At 42.0% G+C, this 22,191-nt stretch overlaps 1 protein-coding gene across 9 annotated transcripts in view; it reads right to left on the bottom strand.

The window, feature by feature from the left end:
- Positions 1-7,676: 7,676 nt before the first annotated feature.
- Ldb2 (LIM domain binding 2) overlaps positions 7,677-22,191 on the bottom strand; it is a 368,457-nt gene continuing 353,942 nt past the window's right edge. The window contains exons 6-9 of one of the 9 annotated variants that reach the window (XM_005402504.2): positions 17,089-17,212; positions 14,270-14,421; positions 11,627-11,769; positions 8,972-9,061 (exon numbers count right to left, since the gene is read on the bottom strand). In XM_005402504.2, coding sequence (XP_005402561.1) covers positions 11,665-11,769; positions 14,270-14,421; positions 17,089-17,212 — 381 coding nt within the window. In that variant the 3' untranslated portion in view covers positions 8,972-9,061; positions 11,627-11,664. Of the gene's footprint in view, positions 9,317-11,626; positions 11,770-14,269; positions 14,422-17,088; positions 17,213-22,191 lie in introns of all 9 variants that reach the window. The other 8 variants (XM_005402507.2, XM_005402506.2, XM_005402505.2 and 5 more) reach the window with 8 other exon arrangements.

Here is a 22,191-nt window from a genome sequence, read left to right as displayed (position 1 = left end):
GGAGTTTGAGCAGTTAAGTTTATCATTGCTCTTACTCTTTGATCTTAATTATTTTAGTGTTTTATAATTTTTATATATTCGTGAGCTTTACTTTATCTTTTATTAAAAATATTATTACTAATAATTTAAAATAGCAACTGATTTCTCATGTGCCAGCTGTTTTACATAAAATGTTGCATTTCATTTGCAATACAGTCCATTGAGCAGGAACCAGTAACATGTGCTCATTTTACAGACAAAGCAACATGGGATCAGAGAAGCTAAATAAGTTGCTCAAGGTCACACAGCCATTGTGTACCAATGTTAGGGTACAGAACCAAGTTTCTCCTCCTCAAGAGCTTAAATTTTTAACCACTTCATTTTGCCTTCCAAATATATCTATTTTAAGAAAAATGATTTCTAGTTTTAGTATTTAAGGAAGCAAGGTCATTTTTAGCTCCTAATTCTAATATTTTTGTTTTCTTCTATTGTTTTTACTCTTTAAATTTCTAAGTTGCTGTAAATTTTGCAGGACTAAGCTAAGAATTAAGACAATTATTTTGATATAACTACTATTTAAACAGCTATTTAATGTCATCCTTTTGTCAGATATATAAAAATCCATGCATTGAAAACATAGGCAAGTATGTTTCTAAACTCTCCCCCTGGTTTGTCAATTTTTCTTGTCAGTATCACCCAATTTCACATGCTGTCTTGACATTTCTTGGGGTCAGGTTCCCCTTATTATTCTTACTTTCAAATGATCTGGGCTGTGTCTTCCCATGTATGTTTTTGATGGTGATAACATCCCTGTACTCCTTTTAGGTCCTTCTTTCTTAATTTTAAATTAGTATGAGAAGGGTCTTTTAAAGATTGTACCTAGACATGATTTTAAGCTGTAAGTCATTTGAAAGCAGAAGATATCTATGAACTGCTTTCTCAGGAATATGAAGTAACAATTCACCTGACTCTTTAAAATGTGGAGTCTACTCTACACAAATATTTGAAAGCAAAGAGAGAATTAAGGATGTCTACATGCTAAGGAACTTGCTAGATTAAATTGCTGGTGGAGACAATTTGCTCTCTTTGAAGAAACCTCTGTCTTTCTTTAAAATATAGCTTGGTGATCACATTTTCTTCTTAGATTCTACAGGAAGAAATAGGCAATATTCTGACATCCTGGGTGTTGGTAGAAGTATGGCTCTAGCTGAAGGTTCCTTCTCTCACCCAATTCCTGTTATTTGTAATGAATCTCACATGGCACACTGTTCCAAAGTAGTCACAGATGTTTCTAACTGCTTCTCACCTTGAGCAAAATCCTAAGTGAGTCATTAAGTCAAGCTGGATTAGCTTCTGTTTCCAAGTGAAAGGAGGTTTCCATGGGCCAAATGGAATAATCCTTCGTTGCCTGCTTTCTCCTCCCCATTGAACAGCATGTGGGGACTCTTCAGGTGCTAGTTCTGACCTGAAGGAGCAGTGGCCTGAAAGGCAGGTACATAGATTGTTCACGGCCAAAACTCTCAGGAATTGCTTTGGGTCTCATCATTTCTAATGCTTTGTTAACCATCTTTACCTACTGTTCTAACCTTGGGGTTTGGCTGTTGTAGTGATTGTTTTCTCTGCCTCCTCCTCTGCCTCCTTCTTTTTTGGTAATCCTGGTGGTGCTTGTACTCGAACTAGAGGCTCACATGCGTATGCTAAGTAAGCACTCCATCACTAAGCCACAAACCCCTCCTCACTGCTTTCTTTCTTATTTTGAGACAAGTCTTGCTAAGTTGCCCAGGCTGGTCTGTAACTTGGTATCCTCCTCCTTGAGCCTCCCAAGTAGCTGGAATTTTAAGTGTGTGCCCCAAAAGCACCCTTACCATGGTCTTATTTCAAATAACTGTTCTAAGCCATGAGTCTAGCGGAGAAACACAGACTGTGCAGCCAATCACACAGCGAGGTTCAGATTGTGGCTTTGTTACCTATTAGCAGGATGCCCTTGAACATCTTCCTGAAGCCTTTGGGCCTCAGTGTTCTTCCCTGTTCAATGAGGAGCTTCCCTCAGGGTGGGTATGAGAATTAGAATCAGTGCGAAGTACATACCTGGATGCACAAGATCCTCAGTAATGAGCAGCTGCTATGATTATACACAAGTCTGTTTTGCTATGTGTGAGGAAATGTTCCAAGGGCATCGAGAGTTCAGCATAAAGCTGGGGGCTCAGCAGGTGTGATGGTGCATGACTATAATCTACGCAACTCTGGGAGGCTGAAGCAGGAGGATTGCATATTCAAGCGCAGCCTGGGTAACTTAGTGAGATCCTGTTACAGAATAAAAATTTTAAAAGGCCTGGGGATGTAGTCAGCGTGAAAGTTTAACTCTATCACTGCAGGGGAGACACAAGCAAGCCAACTGGGAGTTTCAGGAAAACTGGGTGATTGGTCACCTGAATGTTAGGGAAACAGGTGTCATTGTGTCATTTGTGGTTTAATACAGAGATGGAGTGGGAGGAACCCTCACTCCCGCGCTCCCCTGGTCTGCTTCTTTGCAGAGGTGGCCTTGTGACTCACCTTGGGGACACACCTTGCTTTTCACACCTTCCTTCCCTTGAAGGGAGCTGCTGCTGCAGACTCATGCACAGCCCAAGCTTCCAAGCTGTCCCCACCCAGGAGAAAGGACATTTGATTACCTGCCTACCTAGGTATTCCACAATTCCCTCTTTCAACAAAAGCGGAGTTTCACTTGTGTGACAATGGACTTTAGTGTGGCTTCAGAAATGCATTCTGTGAGGACTCACGCTCATTTGTAAATGTTTGAGGCTCTCTTTTAGGGCATTAAGACTTTCCTTAGAATATGGCAGAAGAATCGGCAACCCCCAAAAGAGTGCACAGTTCCTTTGAACAAAGGAAGAATTAAAAGACAGAGAACAGTTTGCTGTTGTGTTGACCTGAACCCAGTTGCAGGGCAAAGGGCCCCAGATACACCACGCGGGGTCTAGAGAGACAAAAGAGTTTCATCAGGACTGGGGTGGTTAATTCAGAAGGGCTATTTTCAGGAGCGTCTTTGAAGGCTGTTGGAAAAAGAGAAACATTTTCTTTGTCAAAGACAGTGAAGTTCTGCCATGAATAGGACAGAGAAAACAATAGGGCTGGGGACGAGGCCTTCAAGACTGCTTCACCAGTTCCCTTAATTTATAGTTTTAATAACCTCGCCACGCCTTTCTAGCTCATTGGCTTTGAGCTTGAAAAACATCTTTCTATAAACATCCACAGTGAGGATGTATTAGGTTTTCTTCAAAACCCAAACCGCTTACTTATACTCCCAGGGATCAGAAATGCCATCTTGACTCTAGCGATGGATCAAAGGTCACACCAGACAGCAACCACAGAGAAGTGAGCAGATTCTCTGATGTGTGTATCAAGGCGTCACACCCCCACCACCCTGTGAAGTCTTCTCTGTGAAAACTTAATTTCCTCAGGCATTTTCTGTGGCTTATCAGAAAAATAACAGGCTTTGGAGACATACACTGGTTCAAATCCGACCTTGTTATTTTCCAGCTGTGTGGCCTTGGTTAATTTATGCAACCTCTCTGAGTTTCCTATATAAAACACATGAATTTATCTCATTGGGGAAGATCATATGAGATGCAAAGCATTACATGATAAGCCCTCAATAAAAGTGAACTCAATACCTTTAAACTCCTAAAAGGGCTCTTATTCTGTGTGTTTTATTAAGACTTTAGAGTATATTCAGACTTATTTACTTGGCTAGTACTGTATGTACTTGTTCTTTACAACAAGGGTATTATTATAGGCACCCTAAGGTGGGAAATAGGTACAGGAATATATTATAATGCTCACCTTGATGCTGAGCATATAACAAGTAAATTGATTTCCTACTCAGTAAATGAATTTTTTTTTTTTTTTTTTGGTTTTTCTTTGGTACCGGAAGTAAATGAATTTTTATTGAACTTTTCTGAACCTTTATCCAACTTATTGATGATTATGTAATTCTAATACGATGTGAGAAAGGAAATGTGTCCATGAATGGGTTAATAGCAAACAGGTCAATACCTTACAGTGTATTCCATCAGCGGACCGTTAAATAGAAAAGGAAATCATGCTTTGATTTTATTTTTATTATTACTAATGCATATTAATTGGACAAGTTAATGGGTTTGTGACATGAAGCCATGTTTTTTAAAGAATTCTTAATGAGGCGGGTAAGGATATATTATCGGTGAAAAGGGCAGGACGTGTCATTGTTTATTCTAAATATGGCACACATGGTAACATGCATGAGCCAAGAAGACCGAAGGCCTATTGTGCATGAGGATATTAGTAATGGTTAGATCAGGAAGGGGAATTATTTTATTTCATTCTTGCTCCTGTTCGCTCAAATGATATATATGAGCATGTGTTACTTTACAATCAGAAAACAATGCCTAGTACTACTTTTTCCCTATGGGAGACAGAAGGAACTTCCTATCATAAAATGAATTTCCTAAGGATACTACAAATGCTGCTTTACAGAATTAATCTTGATGGCTTTGTTCCTGCCCCAACCCATCCAGCATAGAACCAGGATAAGTTTTGTTAGTTACTGCATTAAATGTTCATCTGAAGGTTAAAGAGGAATGGACAGAAAAGCAATTTCCCACTGGACTGGGCTGCTTATTTATGAATCCCTGGTCAGCTGCCCTTGCAACTTCAAGGTCCTAAATGGCGCCTCCCTGCTTATTCCATGACTGGGTAAGTGAGAAGTCTTGCTCTTCAGAGTCCTCCTTGGAAGCCCGTCAAAACACATAACGAATGGCCAAAAGGTAGACGCCGGGACTCCTTGCCCAGTCCAGAGAACACCTGCAGACCACAGCTGACAGAGAGCCTCATAAAGTAGTTCAGACTCAGGTGGTATATTGCCATTTGCAAGCTCTGCTACTTCGGGCAAACTGTTTAACTACTCTGAGTCTCATTCACCAAAGAAAATGGAAACCTCATCTTGTAAGAGACGGGACATTTATGTTCCTCCAGATTTGTATGTTGAATTCCTAGCCCCTAAGGTGATGATTTTAGGGGGTGGGGCCTGAGAAAGGTGATGAGCTCATGAGGATAAGGCCTTCATGAATAGGTTTAATGTCTTTATGAACTGGATTCCTGAGAACTCTCCTCCTCTTTCCAGGAGGAGAATGAGAGGAGGATGCCAGGAGAAGTTGGCAGCCTGGAAGTCAGAAGAGGACGCTCATCAGAACTGACCACGCTGGCACCTTGGTCTCAGACTTCCAACCCCCAGAACTGGGAAAATAACTTTCCATTTTAGAAGCCATCAGTGTATGGTATTTTGTCATAGCAGCCTCATAGAAAAGCCGTGATGACACACTCCAGTCAACAGCATTGGCCGGCCTCCTATCGAGCAGCCAGCACTGTCAAAACTCTGATGACTCCAGCCACATCTGGGACCCATGTGGCTATCTAAGTGCAAGCCACCCACTGGGATACAACTGAGTTCTCCAAATGGCAAATTATCATTAAAAATCATTTCCTTGAGTCATTTGGAGGGTTTGCTATATAAAGCTAGATAACCAGAACAGGTCTTAAATAAGTTGAGCCAGGCATCATCTACAATGACTGTAACTATAGACGACTTTAAGGGATTGATAAAGCCATTTCTAAAATGGTGAGGTGGAGCAGAGGGTAAACTGGAAAGTTTCAGTAAACTAGTGAGAAAGCAGTAAAGGAGCCATTACCATATTTTTCTTTTGGTTCTTTTGCCATTGTACTCGCATTTTCTCCAAGGTGCTAATCTCTGAGGGAAGCATTGTGTTGTTTTGGAAAAACCTGAGTTTTGCAGTAAAGGAACATCTGGATTCACATCGCAACGGAATCACCTATGATATACTGACCAAGAGTGATTTATTTAGTGAATTTGACTTCACTTGCTCAGTTGTCCTTTTTTGAAGCCAATGTACTCATTCCAAGAGGCTGTGATGGTTGGATGCCATCTTGCATTGAAGCTCAGAACACTGTCACTCATTCTGGGACAGTTCCCAGCCAAAGATGCATGGATACAGGTACACAAAGGTGGCTTTTAGCATAACAGGACATAGTTCTATAGGGAGGTGTATACTTCCAAGCCCTCTACCACAGATCAGGCCCAGGAGCGACTACCTAGGACCAATGTATTCTTGATTCCATCTCTTTCCTTACCCTGTACATGTCTATTTTCTGTACTACCTTCAAGGTTTTCTGCCAGAGAACATTATTCCTCTTATAAATCCCATGCTCTGAACCTGAGTCTTGGGTTCTACATCTAGGGATCCCAGTTTAAGACTCATGTTCTCCCTTAGTTTTGCTTTTTCAAATTTGCTGAGACAATACACTGAAACTGACTGGCGCTCAATAAACCTTCAATGAGTGGTAAATAGGTACATCTTCCCCCTCAGTACAGAGTGGAAAAATATGAGGAATTCTTGTTAAGAACACAAGATCCTCAAATGAATTTTCCATACTTTGAAAAGAAATCTTTAGAAAAATAGATTACAGACTGATTTTTTAAATGGCGACTATTAATGTTTACTTATAGAGTTAGTAAGGAACAAGTGAAAGAATGTGTCTGACTAAGGCGTCAGGACCATGGCCCTATCCACAGCTTGCATCGGTGTGTCCTCCGTGGGCACAGCACTCAACACAGCGGGCACAGCACTGCGTCTACTCCAGAACCTGCACTGGGTGAGGACAAGAGCCCCACTGGATAAAAGACAGCACAGGCAGCAGTTCTCCAGTGGCTGTGGGCCAACCTGGCTCTCTTTCTTTCTCACCTATTGGTCTCCCGACTTGCTGTAGAATGTGCTGGAAATACAACAGGAGATAAGACAGGGCAGGTTGGACAGCAAGGCTCTCTTTCAGCTCACCCCTACAAACAGGGTGTCCTTTGCTATGGTTTCAACGAGCCCCCAAAGTCCATGGGTGGAAAACTTAATCTCCACTGCAGCCGTGTTGAGAGTTGAGTCCTTTCACAGAGGACTAGATCACAAGGGCTCTGCCTTTATGAACGTTTGATGCTGTTGTCTTGAGAGTAGTTGGTTATCCTGTGAGTGGACTTCTGATTGAGTAGTGAGTTCAACTCCTTTCCTTTCCCTCTCTCCCTCTCCCTCCCCTCACATTCTTGCCTTCTGCCACAGGATGACACAACAAGAAGGTGCCTGACAGATGCCAGCACGTTGGTGTTGGATTTCCCAGCTTCTACAACTGTACTTTCTAGAATGTACTTTCTCTGTAAGTCACTCAATCTGCCATATTCCTCTGCGGCAACACAAAATTTACTAAAACACTTAAGCCAGCATTTCTTGCAATTCCAGGCTATAAAACCCAGTGCAGGCTGCTCTCTGGGCTCCCTGAGCTACAAGATTGAGGTGTGGATAATCAAAACTGTCTGTCAGGGGCCCAGGCAGCTTTTCTAAGCAAGACAGGGTGGGCACACCTGATGCTTGGCTTCCATTGTTCCATGCTGCCAATCTGCAAGTAACTAATCTATCTCACATAACTTGTTGTAGGTGAGTGTGTTCCGTCTCGCTGGACTGAGGTCCAACAAGCTGATAACTTGTGCATGGTGAACCTGCTTTCCACCCCATGGGGAGCCTGGACCATAAACTCTTAACTCAAGGCTTCTTATGACTGTGAGCAGATTGGTGCACACACACACAGGTAGTCAGATTCACTTACTTTGGTCATTAACACAGTTTATTATTGGCACACCAGTAAAGCATACATAAAATACAGCTGTTTTATAACACACGGAGCCACTGTGTCTTTACATGTGTGGAGGAACATATTAATATGCAAATGGAAAAATTAGTTCCTTTATAAAGTTTCACATAAATACACTGGAATTGCCCCAAAAGAAAAGTCCCCATAAAACAACCAGGTGAGGGCTTTACAAAATATTATACAAGAAATATACTATGAAAAGAAAGCATAGTCAACTCAGGTACAATAACAAAAAATAAACACAGAGAAATTTCAGATTTATTCAACTGCCCACAAAATTAATGGATTACATGGCTTAAAAATATTTGGATCAACAGCAACTTTACAAACGCATAAATTTTCCAGGGCCCAATTGTCTTTCTTTACATAAAAAAATCTGCCCTGGTGTCTAATGATAAAAAGACATTTCTTGTTTCAGTACTTGGGCTAACTTGAACCAACTCAGACTCAAGAGCCAATCAACATCAGCTTGACCACAAATTACCTCGCTGGAGTCTCTTCACTATTACCCAATAGGCGAAAGGAAAAAAGGACGGAAGAAAAGAAAAAAAGAGGTACATTTAAATTACTTTCCAAGAGCTAATTTTTTTCTTTTCTTTCTTTTTTTTTTTTTTTTACTGAAACAAGAAACTCTCAAATGCAAGTCAAAAAGCAGAAAATATTTTACAATCTTAAAAAGTCATCTGTAATTAGGTTCGGCATATTAATGAGATCCTGAGCACTGAGCACGTACGGACAACATGGCCTTCGCTGGGTGCATGAGAAGGGAACTTAACACAAACACGTTGATAACAGCGTGCCAGGAGATGCGCTAGCGTTTTCTCTCGTTTTAATCATGAACAGTGCCAGTATGTGCACTTCCTGCAAAGGCCTCCAGGGAAGGGTCATGGAAGCTTATTTGGAATGATCCTCTCAATTAAAAAAGAAAAAAAGAAAGAAAGAAAATCAGATCACTGTGGTTTAGAAAGAGATATCTGCATGGAAAAGTTTTTGTTTGTTTGTTTGCTTTGTAATTTCTCCTCTTTTCTTTCCTGAAAGCAAAGCTCTGTAATTGGAATGATACCCACGGACCTACGGACAGGTGCTTCCGGTGCCGTCGAGCGTCTTATTGGGAAGCCTGGGGTGGGGGGTTTTCTGATTTGGTCTCTTGCGTGGCGGGAGGTTTACTGTTCCACGGGCTGTTGTTCCCCAGGGCGGGTGAATTGTTGAAGTCCTCCTCGTCGTCCATGCCGTTGGCCGCATCATACTGCGTGTTTTCTAATCTAGTGATTAGCCTTTCGTCCTCGTCCCCAAACTCACCTCCCATCAGAGTTGGTTCTCCTACCACCATCACATCCTGTGAACAGCAGCTGACATTATTACAGGGAACCTTGGGAGAGAGAAGCTCAGCTTAAAATAACAGTGGGAGGAGCTGGGAACCTAGGACACACACACTCCTGTGCTGCGCAACAGGGCCAAGTGTCAATGTCGGGGCCGAGACGCGTATGTGATTTCTACAGGAAATAAACATTGCCTCCTGATGGGTAACAAGCACGCGAGTTTATGTCCTTAGTGAGCAGCCTGACACCGGAGAACGAGCAATGCTAGCAATCTGCAGAAATAAAAAAATGGATTTTTCAAAATTAAAAAAATCCACGCTTTGAACTCGCTGACACTGGGGACTTTAAAGAGGGCTGTGGAACCTTCTGCTGGGTGCTTTGCAATCCCTCCAAAATCCGCCACTTGGATTGAGGGCCCGTGAGTGGCTCTGGAAACTAGTGGGACATGGGTAAGGCACAATTCTACAATAGTCATTCCAAAGAGCACTTTCTCTGTCCCGGTGGTGGTCTACATTTTAATTGAAGACAGAATCTCTCTTTTCTCTACTCAGCCAGGCCCTTTTATGCAGCCAATATCCTTGACATTCTGCTACTTAATTATGGTAATTAATTTAGGTAAAGTTTTCGATAAAAACAATGTTCACACTGATTTGACAATTTGCATAGCTAATTAAGTCATTAGCAAAAACCTGCTGATTGCCAACAAGCCCTGAATTTACCATCTGTTATTTCATGGTTCCTGTCACCTATCCCCGCATAGGCAACCCTGCTACCATTCTGGGCACTGAAGAGAACCAGTCTGTCCAGCTGGTGCCATAAAAGGAAGATGAAGAGAGATAATTATAATTATATTGATGAAGCCGGTAGTCATCAGAAATGGAAGCGGGCAAGAAGAATCCATCTCATCACGCCTTTAAGTACAAATTGTCCTTCCATGCAAACAAGGAAGCCACCTTCTATAGCTAGAGGCTCTATGGAGGCCACAGCTGGAGAAGCCCAGGGACCAGGGTCGGGGTGGGGAATGCTCAGACAGGGCAGCTGTGTTTGGGGATGTGGGGCCAACCTCCAGGTAGGGAGGCTAATTCATTTAAATGCTGTGATCACTGGACAGACATTCCTTTCCTTCCCTGAGTTATGTAAGATCATCAGTAGGTTTCCAAACTGTCTTTTCTGACTAGTGACTCTTTAATGATTTTAAAAAGAAGTGTTCCTGAGGGAGCTCATGAATAAAATGTGAAGTTGGTCATTCAGCAATGCAGATGTGGCAGGATATTGAGCTGGGTGCATCTGTTTACTAAGCAATGAAGGATCAGAAATGACGTCATGAAGGGAGACTCATGAGGACTCTGAAGATGACATATGAAAGAGACATAGCCTTTCTGACCGGCAAGAATGATGACAAGGTTTAGATGGAACGTGGCCACCACACAGACAGGTGAACATTATTCAGTTAGCTGATAGCTGTGATAGCATCTGCTGGGAGTATTCAGGATAAAAAACAAAAACAAAAACAAAAACTACCACTCAGTTACAGGCAATTAGGAGACCACGCTTATGATCAGGAACAAAGGTAGGTAGCAAGAACGGCAATACTGTCCAGGGCACGACATGAGGGTTAATCCCAGTTTAGGACTGTAAAGCACACTTTGAAGGACTTGGAAAACTCATGCACAAAGGTGTCACCAGGGGGGAGTGGGGTGTTAGAACCAACTCTGTAGGTCTGCGTTAGCGCGGTGACTCTAGGATCAGGGAGAAAGGCTGAGAGCATGAGGAGGTAAAGCATGACCTGCAAGCCACAGGAGAAAGGAAGCGGCCAACTGAAGTGTGACTTCAGAAGAAAAGTCCCAGCATTCCAGACGCCTTCATTGTGTTAGAAAAACAACTATGATGCAAGAAAAGCATGACGAATGTAGTGGTCTGAATCATTCCACATGGGGCTGACATGACACAGGCTTCTAGTTTGTGTGGTGAATCTTTTTTCTAGGAACAACTGGAGAAGATGCCCAGGCATGGGTGTTGTTAAGCGTGCTAAGGTTCAAAGAGATGCTACAGTTACTTTCCTAATTATAAAAACTCTTAATGATCAGATGTGTAGTAGTAGTAGTAGCGTGTGTGTGTGTGTGTGTGTGTGTGTGTGTGGTGTTTGCACAACATATAGTTGGAAATTATAAAAAGACTAAGGACATAGCTACTTGAGGCCACTTGCAAAATTATATGCACGTTTTTAATTGGTTCTTCCAAAGCTTTGCACTAGGATAATGAGTCCCTGCTCTGGTTGGCCTGATCTGTTGTCCTTACACAAAACAAACGGAGGCACAATGTACATTCTTGGCTGCCTCTAACTAGGGAATGTGAGCTCCATTTCCCCCCACCCTTCTGTCTTTAAGAGTCCCCCACAGTGGTAAAAATCCCATCTCCACCTGGGATCTCCCTCGAGAGGCAACAGTGATCCACCTAAGTAGCCCACATGCCCTCGGCTCCCAGAGGCAGAACCTCAGCTTCTGTGCCAGAAGCCTCAAGGTGTCACCAGCTTTTGCCCACTTTGCATAATCTCACTAATCCCCCGTGCAAGGACCACCAACCTCTGAGGAGGACTGGAAGTGACTCCTTTCAGGGCCCCTCAATGCTTCTCCTTAAATTGGCCAGAAGGGGTCACTGCTGTTGAATGACACAGGTCTCCATCCCTCCCAGGGTTGAGGCTGCAGTTCGGGATGGCTCCTAGCCCCTGCTCATGGAGTGAGAAGCAGAATCCAAGGATTAAACCCTAATCCTGGCCCCACACACACACTGCTGCCGCAGCAGCTATGCAAACCGTGTCTGTATCATCAGACCAGGCTGATGCCTGCAGACAGCGTCTTGACTGAAATAGTAGGATGATGTTGGTGATTCAGTAGACAGGGTTAAAAGCCGTGGTCACTACAAGCAGTTCCATGCTTATCATTGAACATCCATTCAACTCAAAGACACCTAAGAATCTCCACACCTTCCTAACCTGATTGTCTTCCCTGCCTCTCTGGGACATTTGCAAGTTTTATTGAATTAAAACAACTTTAACTGCATGGTATGGGGATAGTGATGGAATTCAGCTCTCCATTTCTACTGGTGCCTTGTTCACATGAGATCGAAGGGGTCTCAACTCATGAAAACCCCTACTTGACACAGGGATCCTCCACTAAATTGCAGTAGTTGGTTTGGTGGTCAGGAACATCCTGGAGTAGAAAAAATTATACAGTCTTTGGAATAAACCAAATGAGTCTAATTAGGTCAAAATATACAAGCTGGAGACTTCTACCCTCAACGAATGTATATTGTTAATGGGAAGCTCGCCGAATCCAGTCTAGGCCTCAGAATCTTTCTTTACACTGGGCTGTGTGAGTGAGCAGCGGAGAGATGATCTCTTCTCCACCCTTGGACTAGACAGTGAGCTCCTCAAGGACAGGGGTTGATCTTTTCTTTCATTTTTTAATTAAAAAAATCTTGGTAATGTCAGTAGCTGGCATACTGTGAGGTACACATAGTAGGATGTCAGAAGATTTTTGCTGAGCTAATTCCTCCAGCCACTGTGTCTTTTAGGGTCTCAAAGAATTCTCTGAAGTGCACTTTTTCTCATTCATTGGAAAAAACTAAGAAATGTTAGTTTGTAAAAGCCCAGGATGAGCAGAATAAATGAGCTCCTTGTGTGAACTTTTGGAGACAATTCATTTATATCAGCCCATTTTTTTCTTGGCATGTTTCAATTTAACCAACGGTGAGCAAAACTTTGTGGGATGTTAATGAAGACATTCAAGTTTTTCTTCTTTGATTTTTTCCTTCTGTGATTTTCAGAAGTGATGGACCTAAAGGCCCATTCAGAAAATAGAGCACTGTTGGAGGGTATTTTGTTTATTTGAGGACTTCAACTTTTAGTGGTCATAAAATTAAAATGGTGCCTTCCATAGCTGGTGGGCCATTGTTTCCTTGGTCCTTTCTTTCTAATGCGGTGGATGTGAAAGCTGTACCCTCATCCACAGAAGACAGGTGAAGAGCCCCAATGGCCCAGGGCAGCCTCAGGGTACTGTCAGGCTTGGTTTTGGCTAAAGAAAACAGACCCATAGAAAGTGGGGGAAAGTGGGTGGGGACAGGTTTGAAGGGCACATTTGGGAGGAAGTAGGGAGCTTCTGTGTAAGAGTCCACTCTTACACAGAGAGAGATGGAGAAAGATAAGGACAAGACGGGTGAAGACAACGGATCCAGAGAGGAGGGAGTGAAGAAGTAGGAAAAGGAAAACTATGTTGGCAAAGGGAAGCAACGAGAAATGGGGCACCTCCAAAGACACAGTATCCAGAGGGTTCCACAAAGCACCAAGGAAGGGTCAGGGTTCAAATGTCATATACCTGGTGACAGATTGATGTGACAGGCAGAGACAGAAAACCCACAAGGAATTATAGAGGGGTGAAGGGACAGCAGATGTTTCCAAGAGCAGGAGAACGTAAAAGCAATAGTCTGACACTGGGCCTGGGAATTTGGAGGGGGGAGGAAAAGGGCCAGAAGGGACACAGTTGGAAAGGAAGTAACAGGTGATGTAGAACGTTCCTTACTCAGCCTACACCACTCAGGGTCTACCCTCTGCTATCAGTTTCGGAGTTCCAAGAAGTCCAAGTGGCCTTTGTTCAGACCCCAAGATGAAAGCAAAGAAAGTTGAGACCAAACCAGGGGCTGATCCACTCTCCTTGAGCTAATGGAACAGGTAAAATGAGAACCACTCAGCTGGATGTTTAGTGGCTGCAAGTTGAATACCTGAACCTTAAAATGCAAGGGGATGCTCATGTCAGGGAAGTCCAGCCAAATCACAATTTGGGCTCTAAGCTCTAGGGGCTCGTTTCCAATAGTATGTGGGGTCTGTGAAACTGCTGCTGACAGGCCCTAGTATGCCACCAGGTACGCTGCTAGGTGCTACTCTAAACCTTCAGTGACATGTCTCCTGTCTGTGACTCTGATGGCTTTGGAATTCAGGTCCCCTTGCAGCATCAGTCTTTAACATTCCCTCCTGACTCCCAGGCTGCAGGGGAAAGTTTCCAGGGCACAGTTCCTGCCCTCCCATCCCACCAGACCTGTCCGTGCCCCACCCCGCAGCCCACCTCCAATTTGCCCAGAGTGGGGAACTCGAGAGGACTAGAATCCCAGTCCCTCGAGGAGGAGGGTAGGCAAAGGCAAGACTGCAGGCCTAAAAGGAAAGAGAGACTTACAGGTACCTGAGTGGGCAGACTCAGGTTCGCGGCCGTCGTCTTCTTCTTGCTGCCGGTGCTGTTGGCATTGTTCCCGGCACTGCTGTTGGAGGTGCTGCTGGTGGAGTTTTTCCTTTTTCTCCGTTTGGTTGTCGGCTGCCTTGTGGGTTCTGCTGCAGTACAGGAAAGAGAAGAAGGGTCAATGCCAAGGCCAAAGCATCAAGGCCACTGTCAGCGACCCAGGGCTTCCAGGAATCTCTACCAGACAACTTAGAAAGGGTGGACATTTAAAATTTCCCCACTTCTACTAACTTTACAGAAAATACAAGGAGAAAGCTGTTGATTTATTTTTAGCACAAAATGTGTGAAACTTTTTTCTTTGACATGTACATAAAATGATTTTTACTTCACTGCTCTAATTTTGTCTGTAATTTACTAATATTTAGAAGAGAACTGCAAATACTAATTTTCTAATTCAATTTAAAATCCCCCCGACTACCTTCTTTTTATAACAAACAAACATAAAATCAAATAAAATAGAAAATAATGAAATGAAATAAAATGTAATCCTAGCATTCCTAGGAGATGTGAAATGTGAGAGAAGCACATGTAAACTTGAATTAGTGACCCAGCATGCAACAGCGGCACCTACTCACCACGTATCACATTGCAACCCACCTCTACTACACCTTGATAGTCAAAAAAAGGAAGAAGAGTTGCTTAACTCATACTACAAGCTTCAAGCTATTCCCATGGTTAAGATCCTGGTATTCAATGATGTTGCTGTTATGGTTTGTGTCTAGATGTCCCCCCAAAGCTTCATGCAGTCATAGGGACAGGTTCTAGAGTTTATGATTGATCCATGGTCCAGTGCTGGGATTATGGGTGTGAGTGCTACACCTGTCCTAGTGTGAGTAGCTTGCATAACAATATAAGGGAGGGAGAGAGGCTTGCTCGCTCACTTCTCCCATTTTGCTCTTGTTGCTTTTGCTGTTTTCTGCAGCTATGAACTGTTGCCCTACCTTGGAACCAGCTGAGTATGGACTGAAACCTCCACAAACTGTGAGCTAAATAAACCTTTCCTTCCTTATTTTGGGTATCAGGTATTTTGTCTCAACAATGAGAGAAAAGTAACCAAGATAGTTACTAACTTCGAGATTCCCCCCAGTATGTCTTAGTATGATATAGCCATCATATTAATGAAAGAAAACTAGATTTCCTTTAGAAAGATGTATTCAGAAATAGAGAATGATATTTGGAACCTGACAGAGAATCAAGCATCACCCTAGTGGAAATACTGAGACCCTTGGTAATGTGTGGTAAGAGGAGTATCATTTATTTTCTTGTTTGTTTAACATGTATATAACATTACTCTCTTTTTTTTATATAGTCTCTATAATGTGACTCTCTTTTTAATGTTTCCTATATATTAACTGTTTTGTATTCATAAAAGCCCTATGAATTGATATTGAGGTTATAATCTTTGCTTCCATCAGTGAGAAATCTTTGGAGATCTATTCTATGCAGTTACTGAATAAGTTGGAAATGGCAGGTACCAGCATCCTTTTTGTTACATCATCTTCCTTCATTTCTTAGCTGCAGCATTGACTTTGGTAAATTATTTCTGTAAGTCTCAGGCCTCACTATGAAAAATGGGGATAAAATATCTCAAAATTATCATGAAGAGTCAATATTTTGTACTATTTCCTTCAGTTTTGTACACCACTCATAGCTAGAGCTCAATAAATAATGTGAATGAATGAATAATATGAGTTATACATGGATATGTTGGAAAGTGTAGGTGCTCAAACTATTCAGTGAATACATGAAAGTTTTTTTTTTCATAAAGGCTTACTGATAATAATAGAGAAAATAAGGCCAATTTTAGCACATCTAATATACTTGAAAAATAACATTCTAAATAGGTAAAATTCCCATAAAATGGAGATGCAACTATTCTATGTAAAATAACATTTATTTTCCTCAGCTTTTAAAGTATGCATTTGGTTAGATCTTCTATATTCATTTTATATAAAGCCCCTGGCCAATTACCACTGGAAGGTGACCATTATATTTTGTGATTCAGAAAGTTATGTGCCTCATGTTAATAATTACTCTTTATAAAATAATTTTTAGTGAATGGATATGTTTTGCTTTTATGATCAGTGAGGCTCGACACAAGCCTGGGAGTGAAAATGTATTAGATAGAAAGACAATTAACGGTGACTTGAAGCAGTAATTTCAGAACCACAGCAGGAGACTATAGTATCTAAACTACAGTCTAGGGAAGTGAAGGAAATGGAATATTTTCGGTATTCTCTTTATGATCAGAGTACATTTGTGTATAATATATCTTTAAAAACACAAAGCAAATTTTATTTACCTTCCCTCCTTTGGTCCCTTCCTTCTTCCTTTCATCTCTTATCACGCTACCTTTATTTTTTAAAAAATTTCTAACTTTCTTAAAAACCCAAATCAAAACCATTAAGTCATAAAAAGCCAGTGGTCTGGTTGCATGAAACAACCACTGGATTAGAAGACTGGAAACTATGGTTCTGATCTTGTCTTTGCCAGTGACCTTCAGGATGACCCTGAACAAATCATTTTACTTCTCTGGCTTCAGATTCTAATCTGGCAGGCAAGGAGACTACGAAGATTCCTGAAGATGTTTGACTTTTAAATGTTCCATGTCTCTGTGTCCAAAATTGTGCTCAGAATCTCCTTAGTAAATAATTTTTCCTGATGTATTTATGATCTTATCATTCATTTCCATATCACTTCCTCCCCAGAAGGTGCCTCTGAAAATGTATACAGGAAGAGAGCAAAGAACGAGAGTGTACCTGGCGGTGCCACCATCCGCTGCCACTTCTGAAACAAACAAGTCTTGAGGCAGTCTCGGGGACTGAGGTTGTAGGTTTTATGTCTCGACATCAACTCCTGCATTGGCTCCAGTATTACACACAACTGCAAGGAGTCCAAAGACAATGGTGTTCTGAAGTTTCATGATATTAATTGTTATAAGTGATGTGAACAGCAGGAATCAATTGAACAGTGTATGGGCATTTTTCTTCCTTTCTTTCTCTAGTTTTGATTTCTCTATGTGAGTTTGGGGGGAAAAGAAATATTACCAACACTTGATTATACCCACTTAATTTAGTATCATTTATACCAATATTATAGCTGAATATGATTCTCACACACACACACGCACACACACACACACGCACAAATACATATGCTTTTTCTGTACACACTATAAGTTAGATATATGTAGCTCCATTACAAATTCAGGATTCCCTTCTATGGAGCGCAGCACGCTCTGATTTCTTCTTTGGCTTCTGGCTGTTGTTCTTCTTTGTATAACCACATGCTGTGAGCTACAATACTCACGTATGCTGATTATCTGGCAGTGAAATCTGTCTTTTAAACTTTGGAGAACAGAATGACAAGTATAGGTATCTTTAGATCTCAGTTTTTCTAAAGGTAGATGATGAATGCCATTTTATTTTTATTCATGAACTCGTTTGTATTTTACACATGATGATAATGTAAGTTACACATGCCAGCAAGTGGGTATTGTCCCCACATGTGTTCGATGTGGGACGCTTTACCATGGTTGTCCTGCATACAGCAGCTAGTTTCCTCCTTTGGTTAGAATTTTCACCTTTACTTTGGCCCAAGACATCTGATGACAAAGTTTAATGAGTGAAGCAAGATGGTAAAACCATTTAGGATTAATATAGATTTTTCTGAATTCCTTCTCAGTTGCAAGCTTATCAGACTACCACTGTACTGACAGGCCAGAGTCTGAGAGAAAAATGACAGCATTCTTGGAAGACACATTAATTATTGTTGCAATTGCAGTGATACAGATATTGGCAATGCACCTGCCCGTGTGAACAACATCATTTTATTATGGGAGACAGATGTTCAGTCTTTAGCTTCCCTGTCTTGCCTTCCTTCTCTTACGTCATCCTTCGCCTGGACCAGTTGAGGAGAGGCCACACTGCTTTTTGCCTACTTCCATCTTTCCTCCCCTCTTCCTTGCTAATGCATGCACATTCTTGAAGACTTTCTGATGAGGCCAAGTTGGTGCCTCCCTGTTCTCCCACTGCTGCAACCAACCCTCTGTCATGCTTTGTGCTCGTCTGTTTCCAAGTCTGTCTTTTCCACTAGACCATGAATTCCGGGAATACAGAGACCATGGCTTTCATCTCTGTGTTTCAGGTTTGGCTCAGCTGAATGAATGCATTTGTGAGCAATTGTTAGAAAGACCAAAGAATTGTTCTAGGTGGATGTTTCTCAAAGGGTGGTCTAAGGAATACCTGTACTGGAACCAAGTGGGCTGACTATCAAAAATTCAGACTTGACAGCTTAACTCCTTTAATTTCACTGAGTTTGGACTTAAGACCCTGATTTAACATTTTTAAAATGCGATCCCCCTTGTAATTCTGATGAACACTACTAGTTGATGCAGACTTAGCCTGGGAAGAGACAGCAGCAGTGAGACATGCAAAGCCCAGTGGTCTCCAGCTCTAGTTCCACTCTCTTACCTCACCTGCTTCCTTATAAGTGCATCTTTCCTGCTCAAGTCTAAGCAGGATAATTGTGCCTTATCTAGAGAGATTCTTCAGCCTTCTCTACATGTCAATGACCTCCATTTGATAAAACCACCAACCTCACTAAAAGGTCACCTACATTTCCTTCTATTTGTAATTTTTCTGAAAGAAAAATATCAAGATTTCAAAACCTGAGGAACCAGTTACAACATGATTCATGGAGACAAAGCCACCCAATCCTAAGGAATCCATCCTAAATAATCCAGAAAAATAACGAGACTTTGGTCTTCACTCTTACACACTTTCTTGGTTATTTTGGAGTCTTTTTGAAACCTAATGTGTCAATAAGTAAAAATCTGTGAAATAAACAAAATTATTGTACAATTAGCTCTGTATCTCAACACAGAGGACATTTTCCCCTATTAAGAATTCCTTGCTGAAAACCAAACTATGTGCAAATTGCAGTCCCTGTACTCATCAGACCAAATAGAATGAAAGATGTCACAATCCAAATCTGAATCCAATTCCAAATCTTCTCTATAAGTAGATTTAGGAATGAAACCGTCCCTCAGAGAAGAACACTGCTGGATTCAGGAAGGGTCAAGAGATGTTTGCATCTACTATTAAGTGAGGAGAGTGCAAAATGTCTTCAGAGAAATTCTAGGAACTAGAAAACTTTAATAAAGCTTAAAAAAGTTTTCAAACTGTTTCCTTTTGTTCATTTTCCTTTCATTACAAATGAGTTTACAATGGATAGGAAACACACAGGTGGAATGCAGATGGCATGGAGAGAGATCTGCAGTGGAGTGTAGCTCTGCACAGCTGTGTGCCCTTGAGTGGCTATGATGCTGGGTCTCTGTTTCCTTTTCAAAACAATACCCATCATATTGCAATTTTGAGATAATATTTCTAACATATAAGAGCCGGACAATCTGTAGACATTATCACTACATATTAGCAAGAACAGCATGGATTGCAAAAATAGCCCACATTTGTATTATTTTAAATCAACAAACATTTAGTAAGCTTTCTTCTAAATATCAGGCACTAGGCCTGGATGCTGGAGCCACAGAGACAAAAGTAATACAACCTCAGCCCTCCAAGACAATTTTACCCCCTTATAAGTGATTTAAACATGTTAAGAGATCTCTTCCAAGTTCCCAAGTCAAGCATCTCAGGAAAGCATGTCCTACTGAAGCAAATATTTTTTGCTATCTGACAAATTAGGTGGCAAAGACGACTTGCTTGGACCTACAAAGAGCTACCAGCATCAAACAGACTGTGGATGGAGAGAGCTATGTTTTTTGTGAGGACCTGTGAGCTCATCAGCTCTTTTTTTTTTTCACACTGCCTTTCCTCTCTAGGTTTTGGACAACAGTTTTTTCAGGAGATAATCCTCAGAATCTATCCCTTCCCCTTTAATGTAAAAATTTCTTCCCATCATTTTAACCCACCCCAAAGGAGTTTGCATCTCTGAATGCTAATCAGGAATCCCCAAAGCAATCTCTCTTGCAGCAGAGAGAGAGTTTCTGGGCTGGAGAGGCAGCCCTCCCCTTATTCATGTATGCAGATGAGGCTTTCTCTCCGCCTTGCAGATCCATGGCTGTGCTGGGCTGGGCTGTAGGTGGCAGAACTAACTCAGATAAGAGCCTCTCTTCTCCCGGCAGCAAACCATTGCATCTTGGCAACAGCAGAGACTAGGGCATTATGAAATGAAATCAGAAAGACAGTTGAGGGAGTGGGCTCCTGTAGCCACTAACCAAATCTTTTTGGAGCTCTTTTACCTCCTCTCGCTGATGTCTCAGAACCTCTGGGAATCAGGTGAAGGTGATACAGCCTGTATTTCAAATTGCATACAAAATTTCTGGAGGCTGATGAAAACTCCACAGTTCACCTACAGATTCCAGATTAATGATCCACTATCTGTATTAAGGAGGAACCACCTGCAGTACACATGCTTTTCCCCATACTACATACACACACGCATGCATGTGTGCACACACACTTCCCATGTGCACACTAATGGAATGAACACAACATCTATTGGTTATCTGCAAAGCTGAGACTATTACAAAGTTCCCAGTGGACCAGGTCCTTTGCCTGACATGAAAGGCCATAGCCAGTACACTGGTAACATCTGAAACAGCTGATGCGGCCTCATGCGTGGGTGCAGCATAGCTTGGTCTCCTCCTGAGGTGGGATTGGAGAGCACTAGGAGGAATCCCAGCATGCTGTGGAGGGGGTGGGGTCAGACCAGCAAGGCCCTTTGAATATGAAGCCCTTAAACATGTGGTGGCTACCAAGGCCAGTCAGTATCTCAGAGAAAGCTATTGCTCACCCTGGCAAAGCTGTAAGAACACTGCTTTGCAGATATAGAGAGTTTTAGGCTAGGCTTGCTCGCCTTGGTTCAGACTTCACTGTCTGTGACTCTAGCCCCACACTGACTCTTTGGTGTGTGGACTTGCTGAATGAAGGGATAGATGGATGACTAGATGGATGGATAATAGATAGCTTGGCCAGATTAATAGTAAGGAGCCATTTGTTAGTGGCAGACAGATCAGCCATGGTCCCATGGACTTAGAAGTGATCAATTTGTCTATCTGATAAATGACTGATTGCCTCCCCTTTGCAGAATGCTTGCTTAAAATGCACACAGAAGTCCTGACCAGGCAGAAAGATCTTAGCCAAGTCCGAAGATTCCTGATTTTCATGCTAACAGAGGGCCTGGCAAATGTACATAGTAGGTTATTTCACTGTTGCTTATTTGTTTTCATTTGACAACTACCCTGGGTAATTTGATTCTTGTCAATTGCATACTCACACACATTCTTCTGGAACCCAAGGAACAGAGGATTTTGTCAGACTACTGCAAAGCTGCTGTTCTAGGGTGCCACTGAGCTACCATAGGGTTAAGTATTTGCTTAGAATACAAGGCACCCTATAATGGCTTGTGTTTAGATGTCCCTCCAGAACCTCACATGGTCATAGGTGGGGCTTTTTCAGAGGTGGCTGAATCTACAGTGTGTGACTCATTCATGATACAATGCTAAGATTTAGGGTCCTAGGATTCAGGGTGTGTGATTACTAAATCAGTCCACTGATTGGTTGGGCATAACTACAATCCTGGTAGCCTAGGTAGAATATAAAAGGGGCAGGAAAAAGCTGCTAGGGCCACCTTGCTCACTTGCTTTGCTACCTTCTGCCCACCATGAACTGTTTCTCCTCTGTGATGCCTGTCTGCCAAGCCACTCTGCCTTTGAGCCAGCTTATTATGGACTGAAACCTCTACAAACTGTGAGCTGAATAAACATTTCCTCCCTTAACTTGTGGCTGTAGGGTATTTTGCCTCAGCAGCAAGAAAAGTAACTAAGACAAGCTCATATA

This window comes from Chinchilla lanigera, unplaced genomic scaffold (genome assembly GCF_000276665.1).
Source record: "Chinchilla lanigera isolate Chin_1 unplaced genomic scaffold, ChiLan1.0 scaffold00079, whole genome shotgun sequence".
In the NCBI taxonomy this organism is placed as follows: Eukaryota; Metazoa; Chordata; class Mammalia; order Rodentia; family Chinchillidae; genus Chinchilla; species Chinchilla lanigera.
The sequence above is the reverse complement of the archived record's forward strand: the minus strand, read 5'-3'. Positions and strand labels throughout refer to the sequence as shown.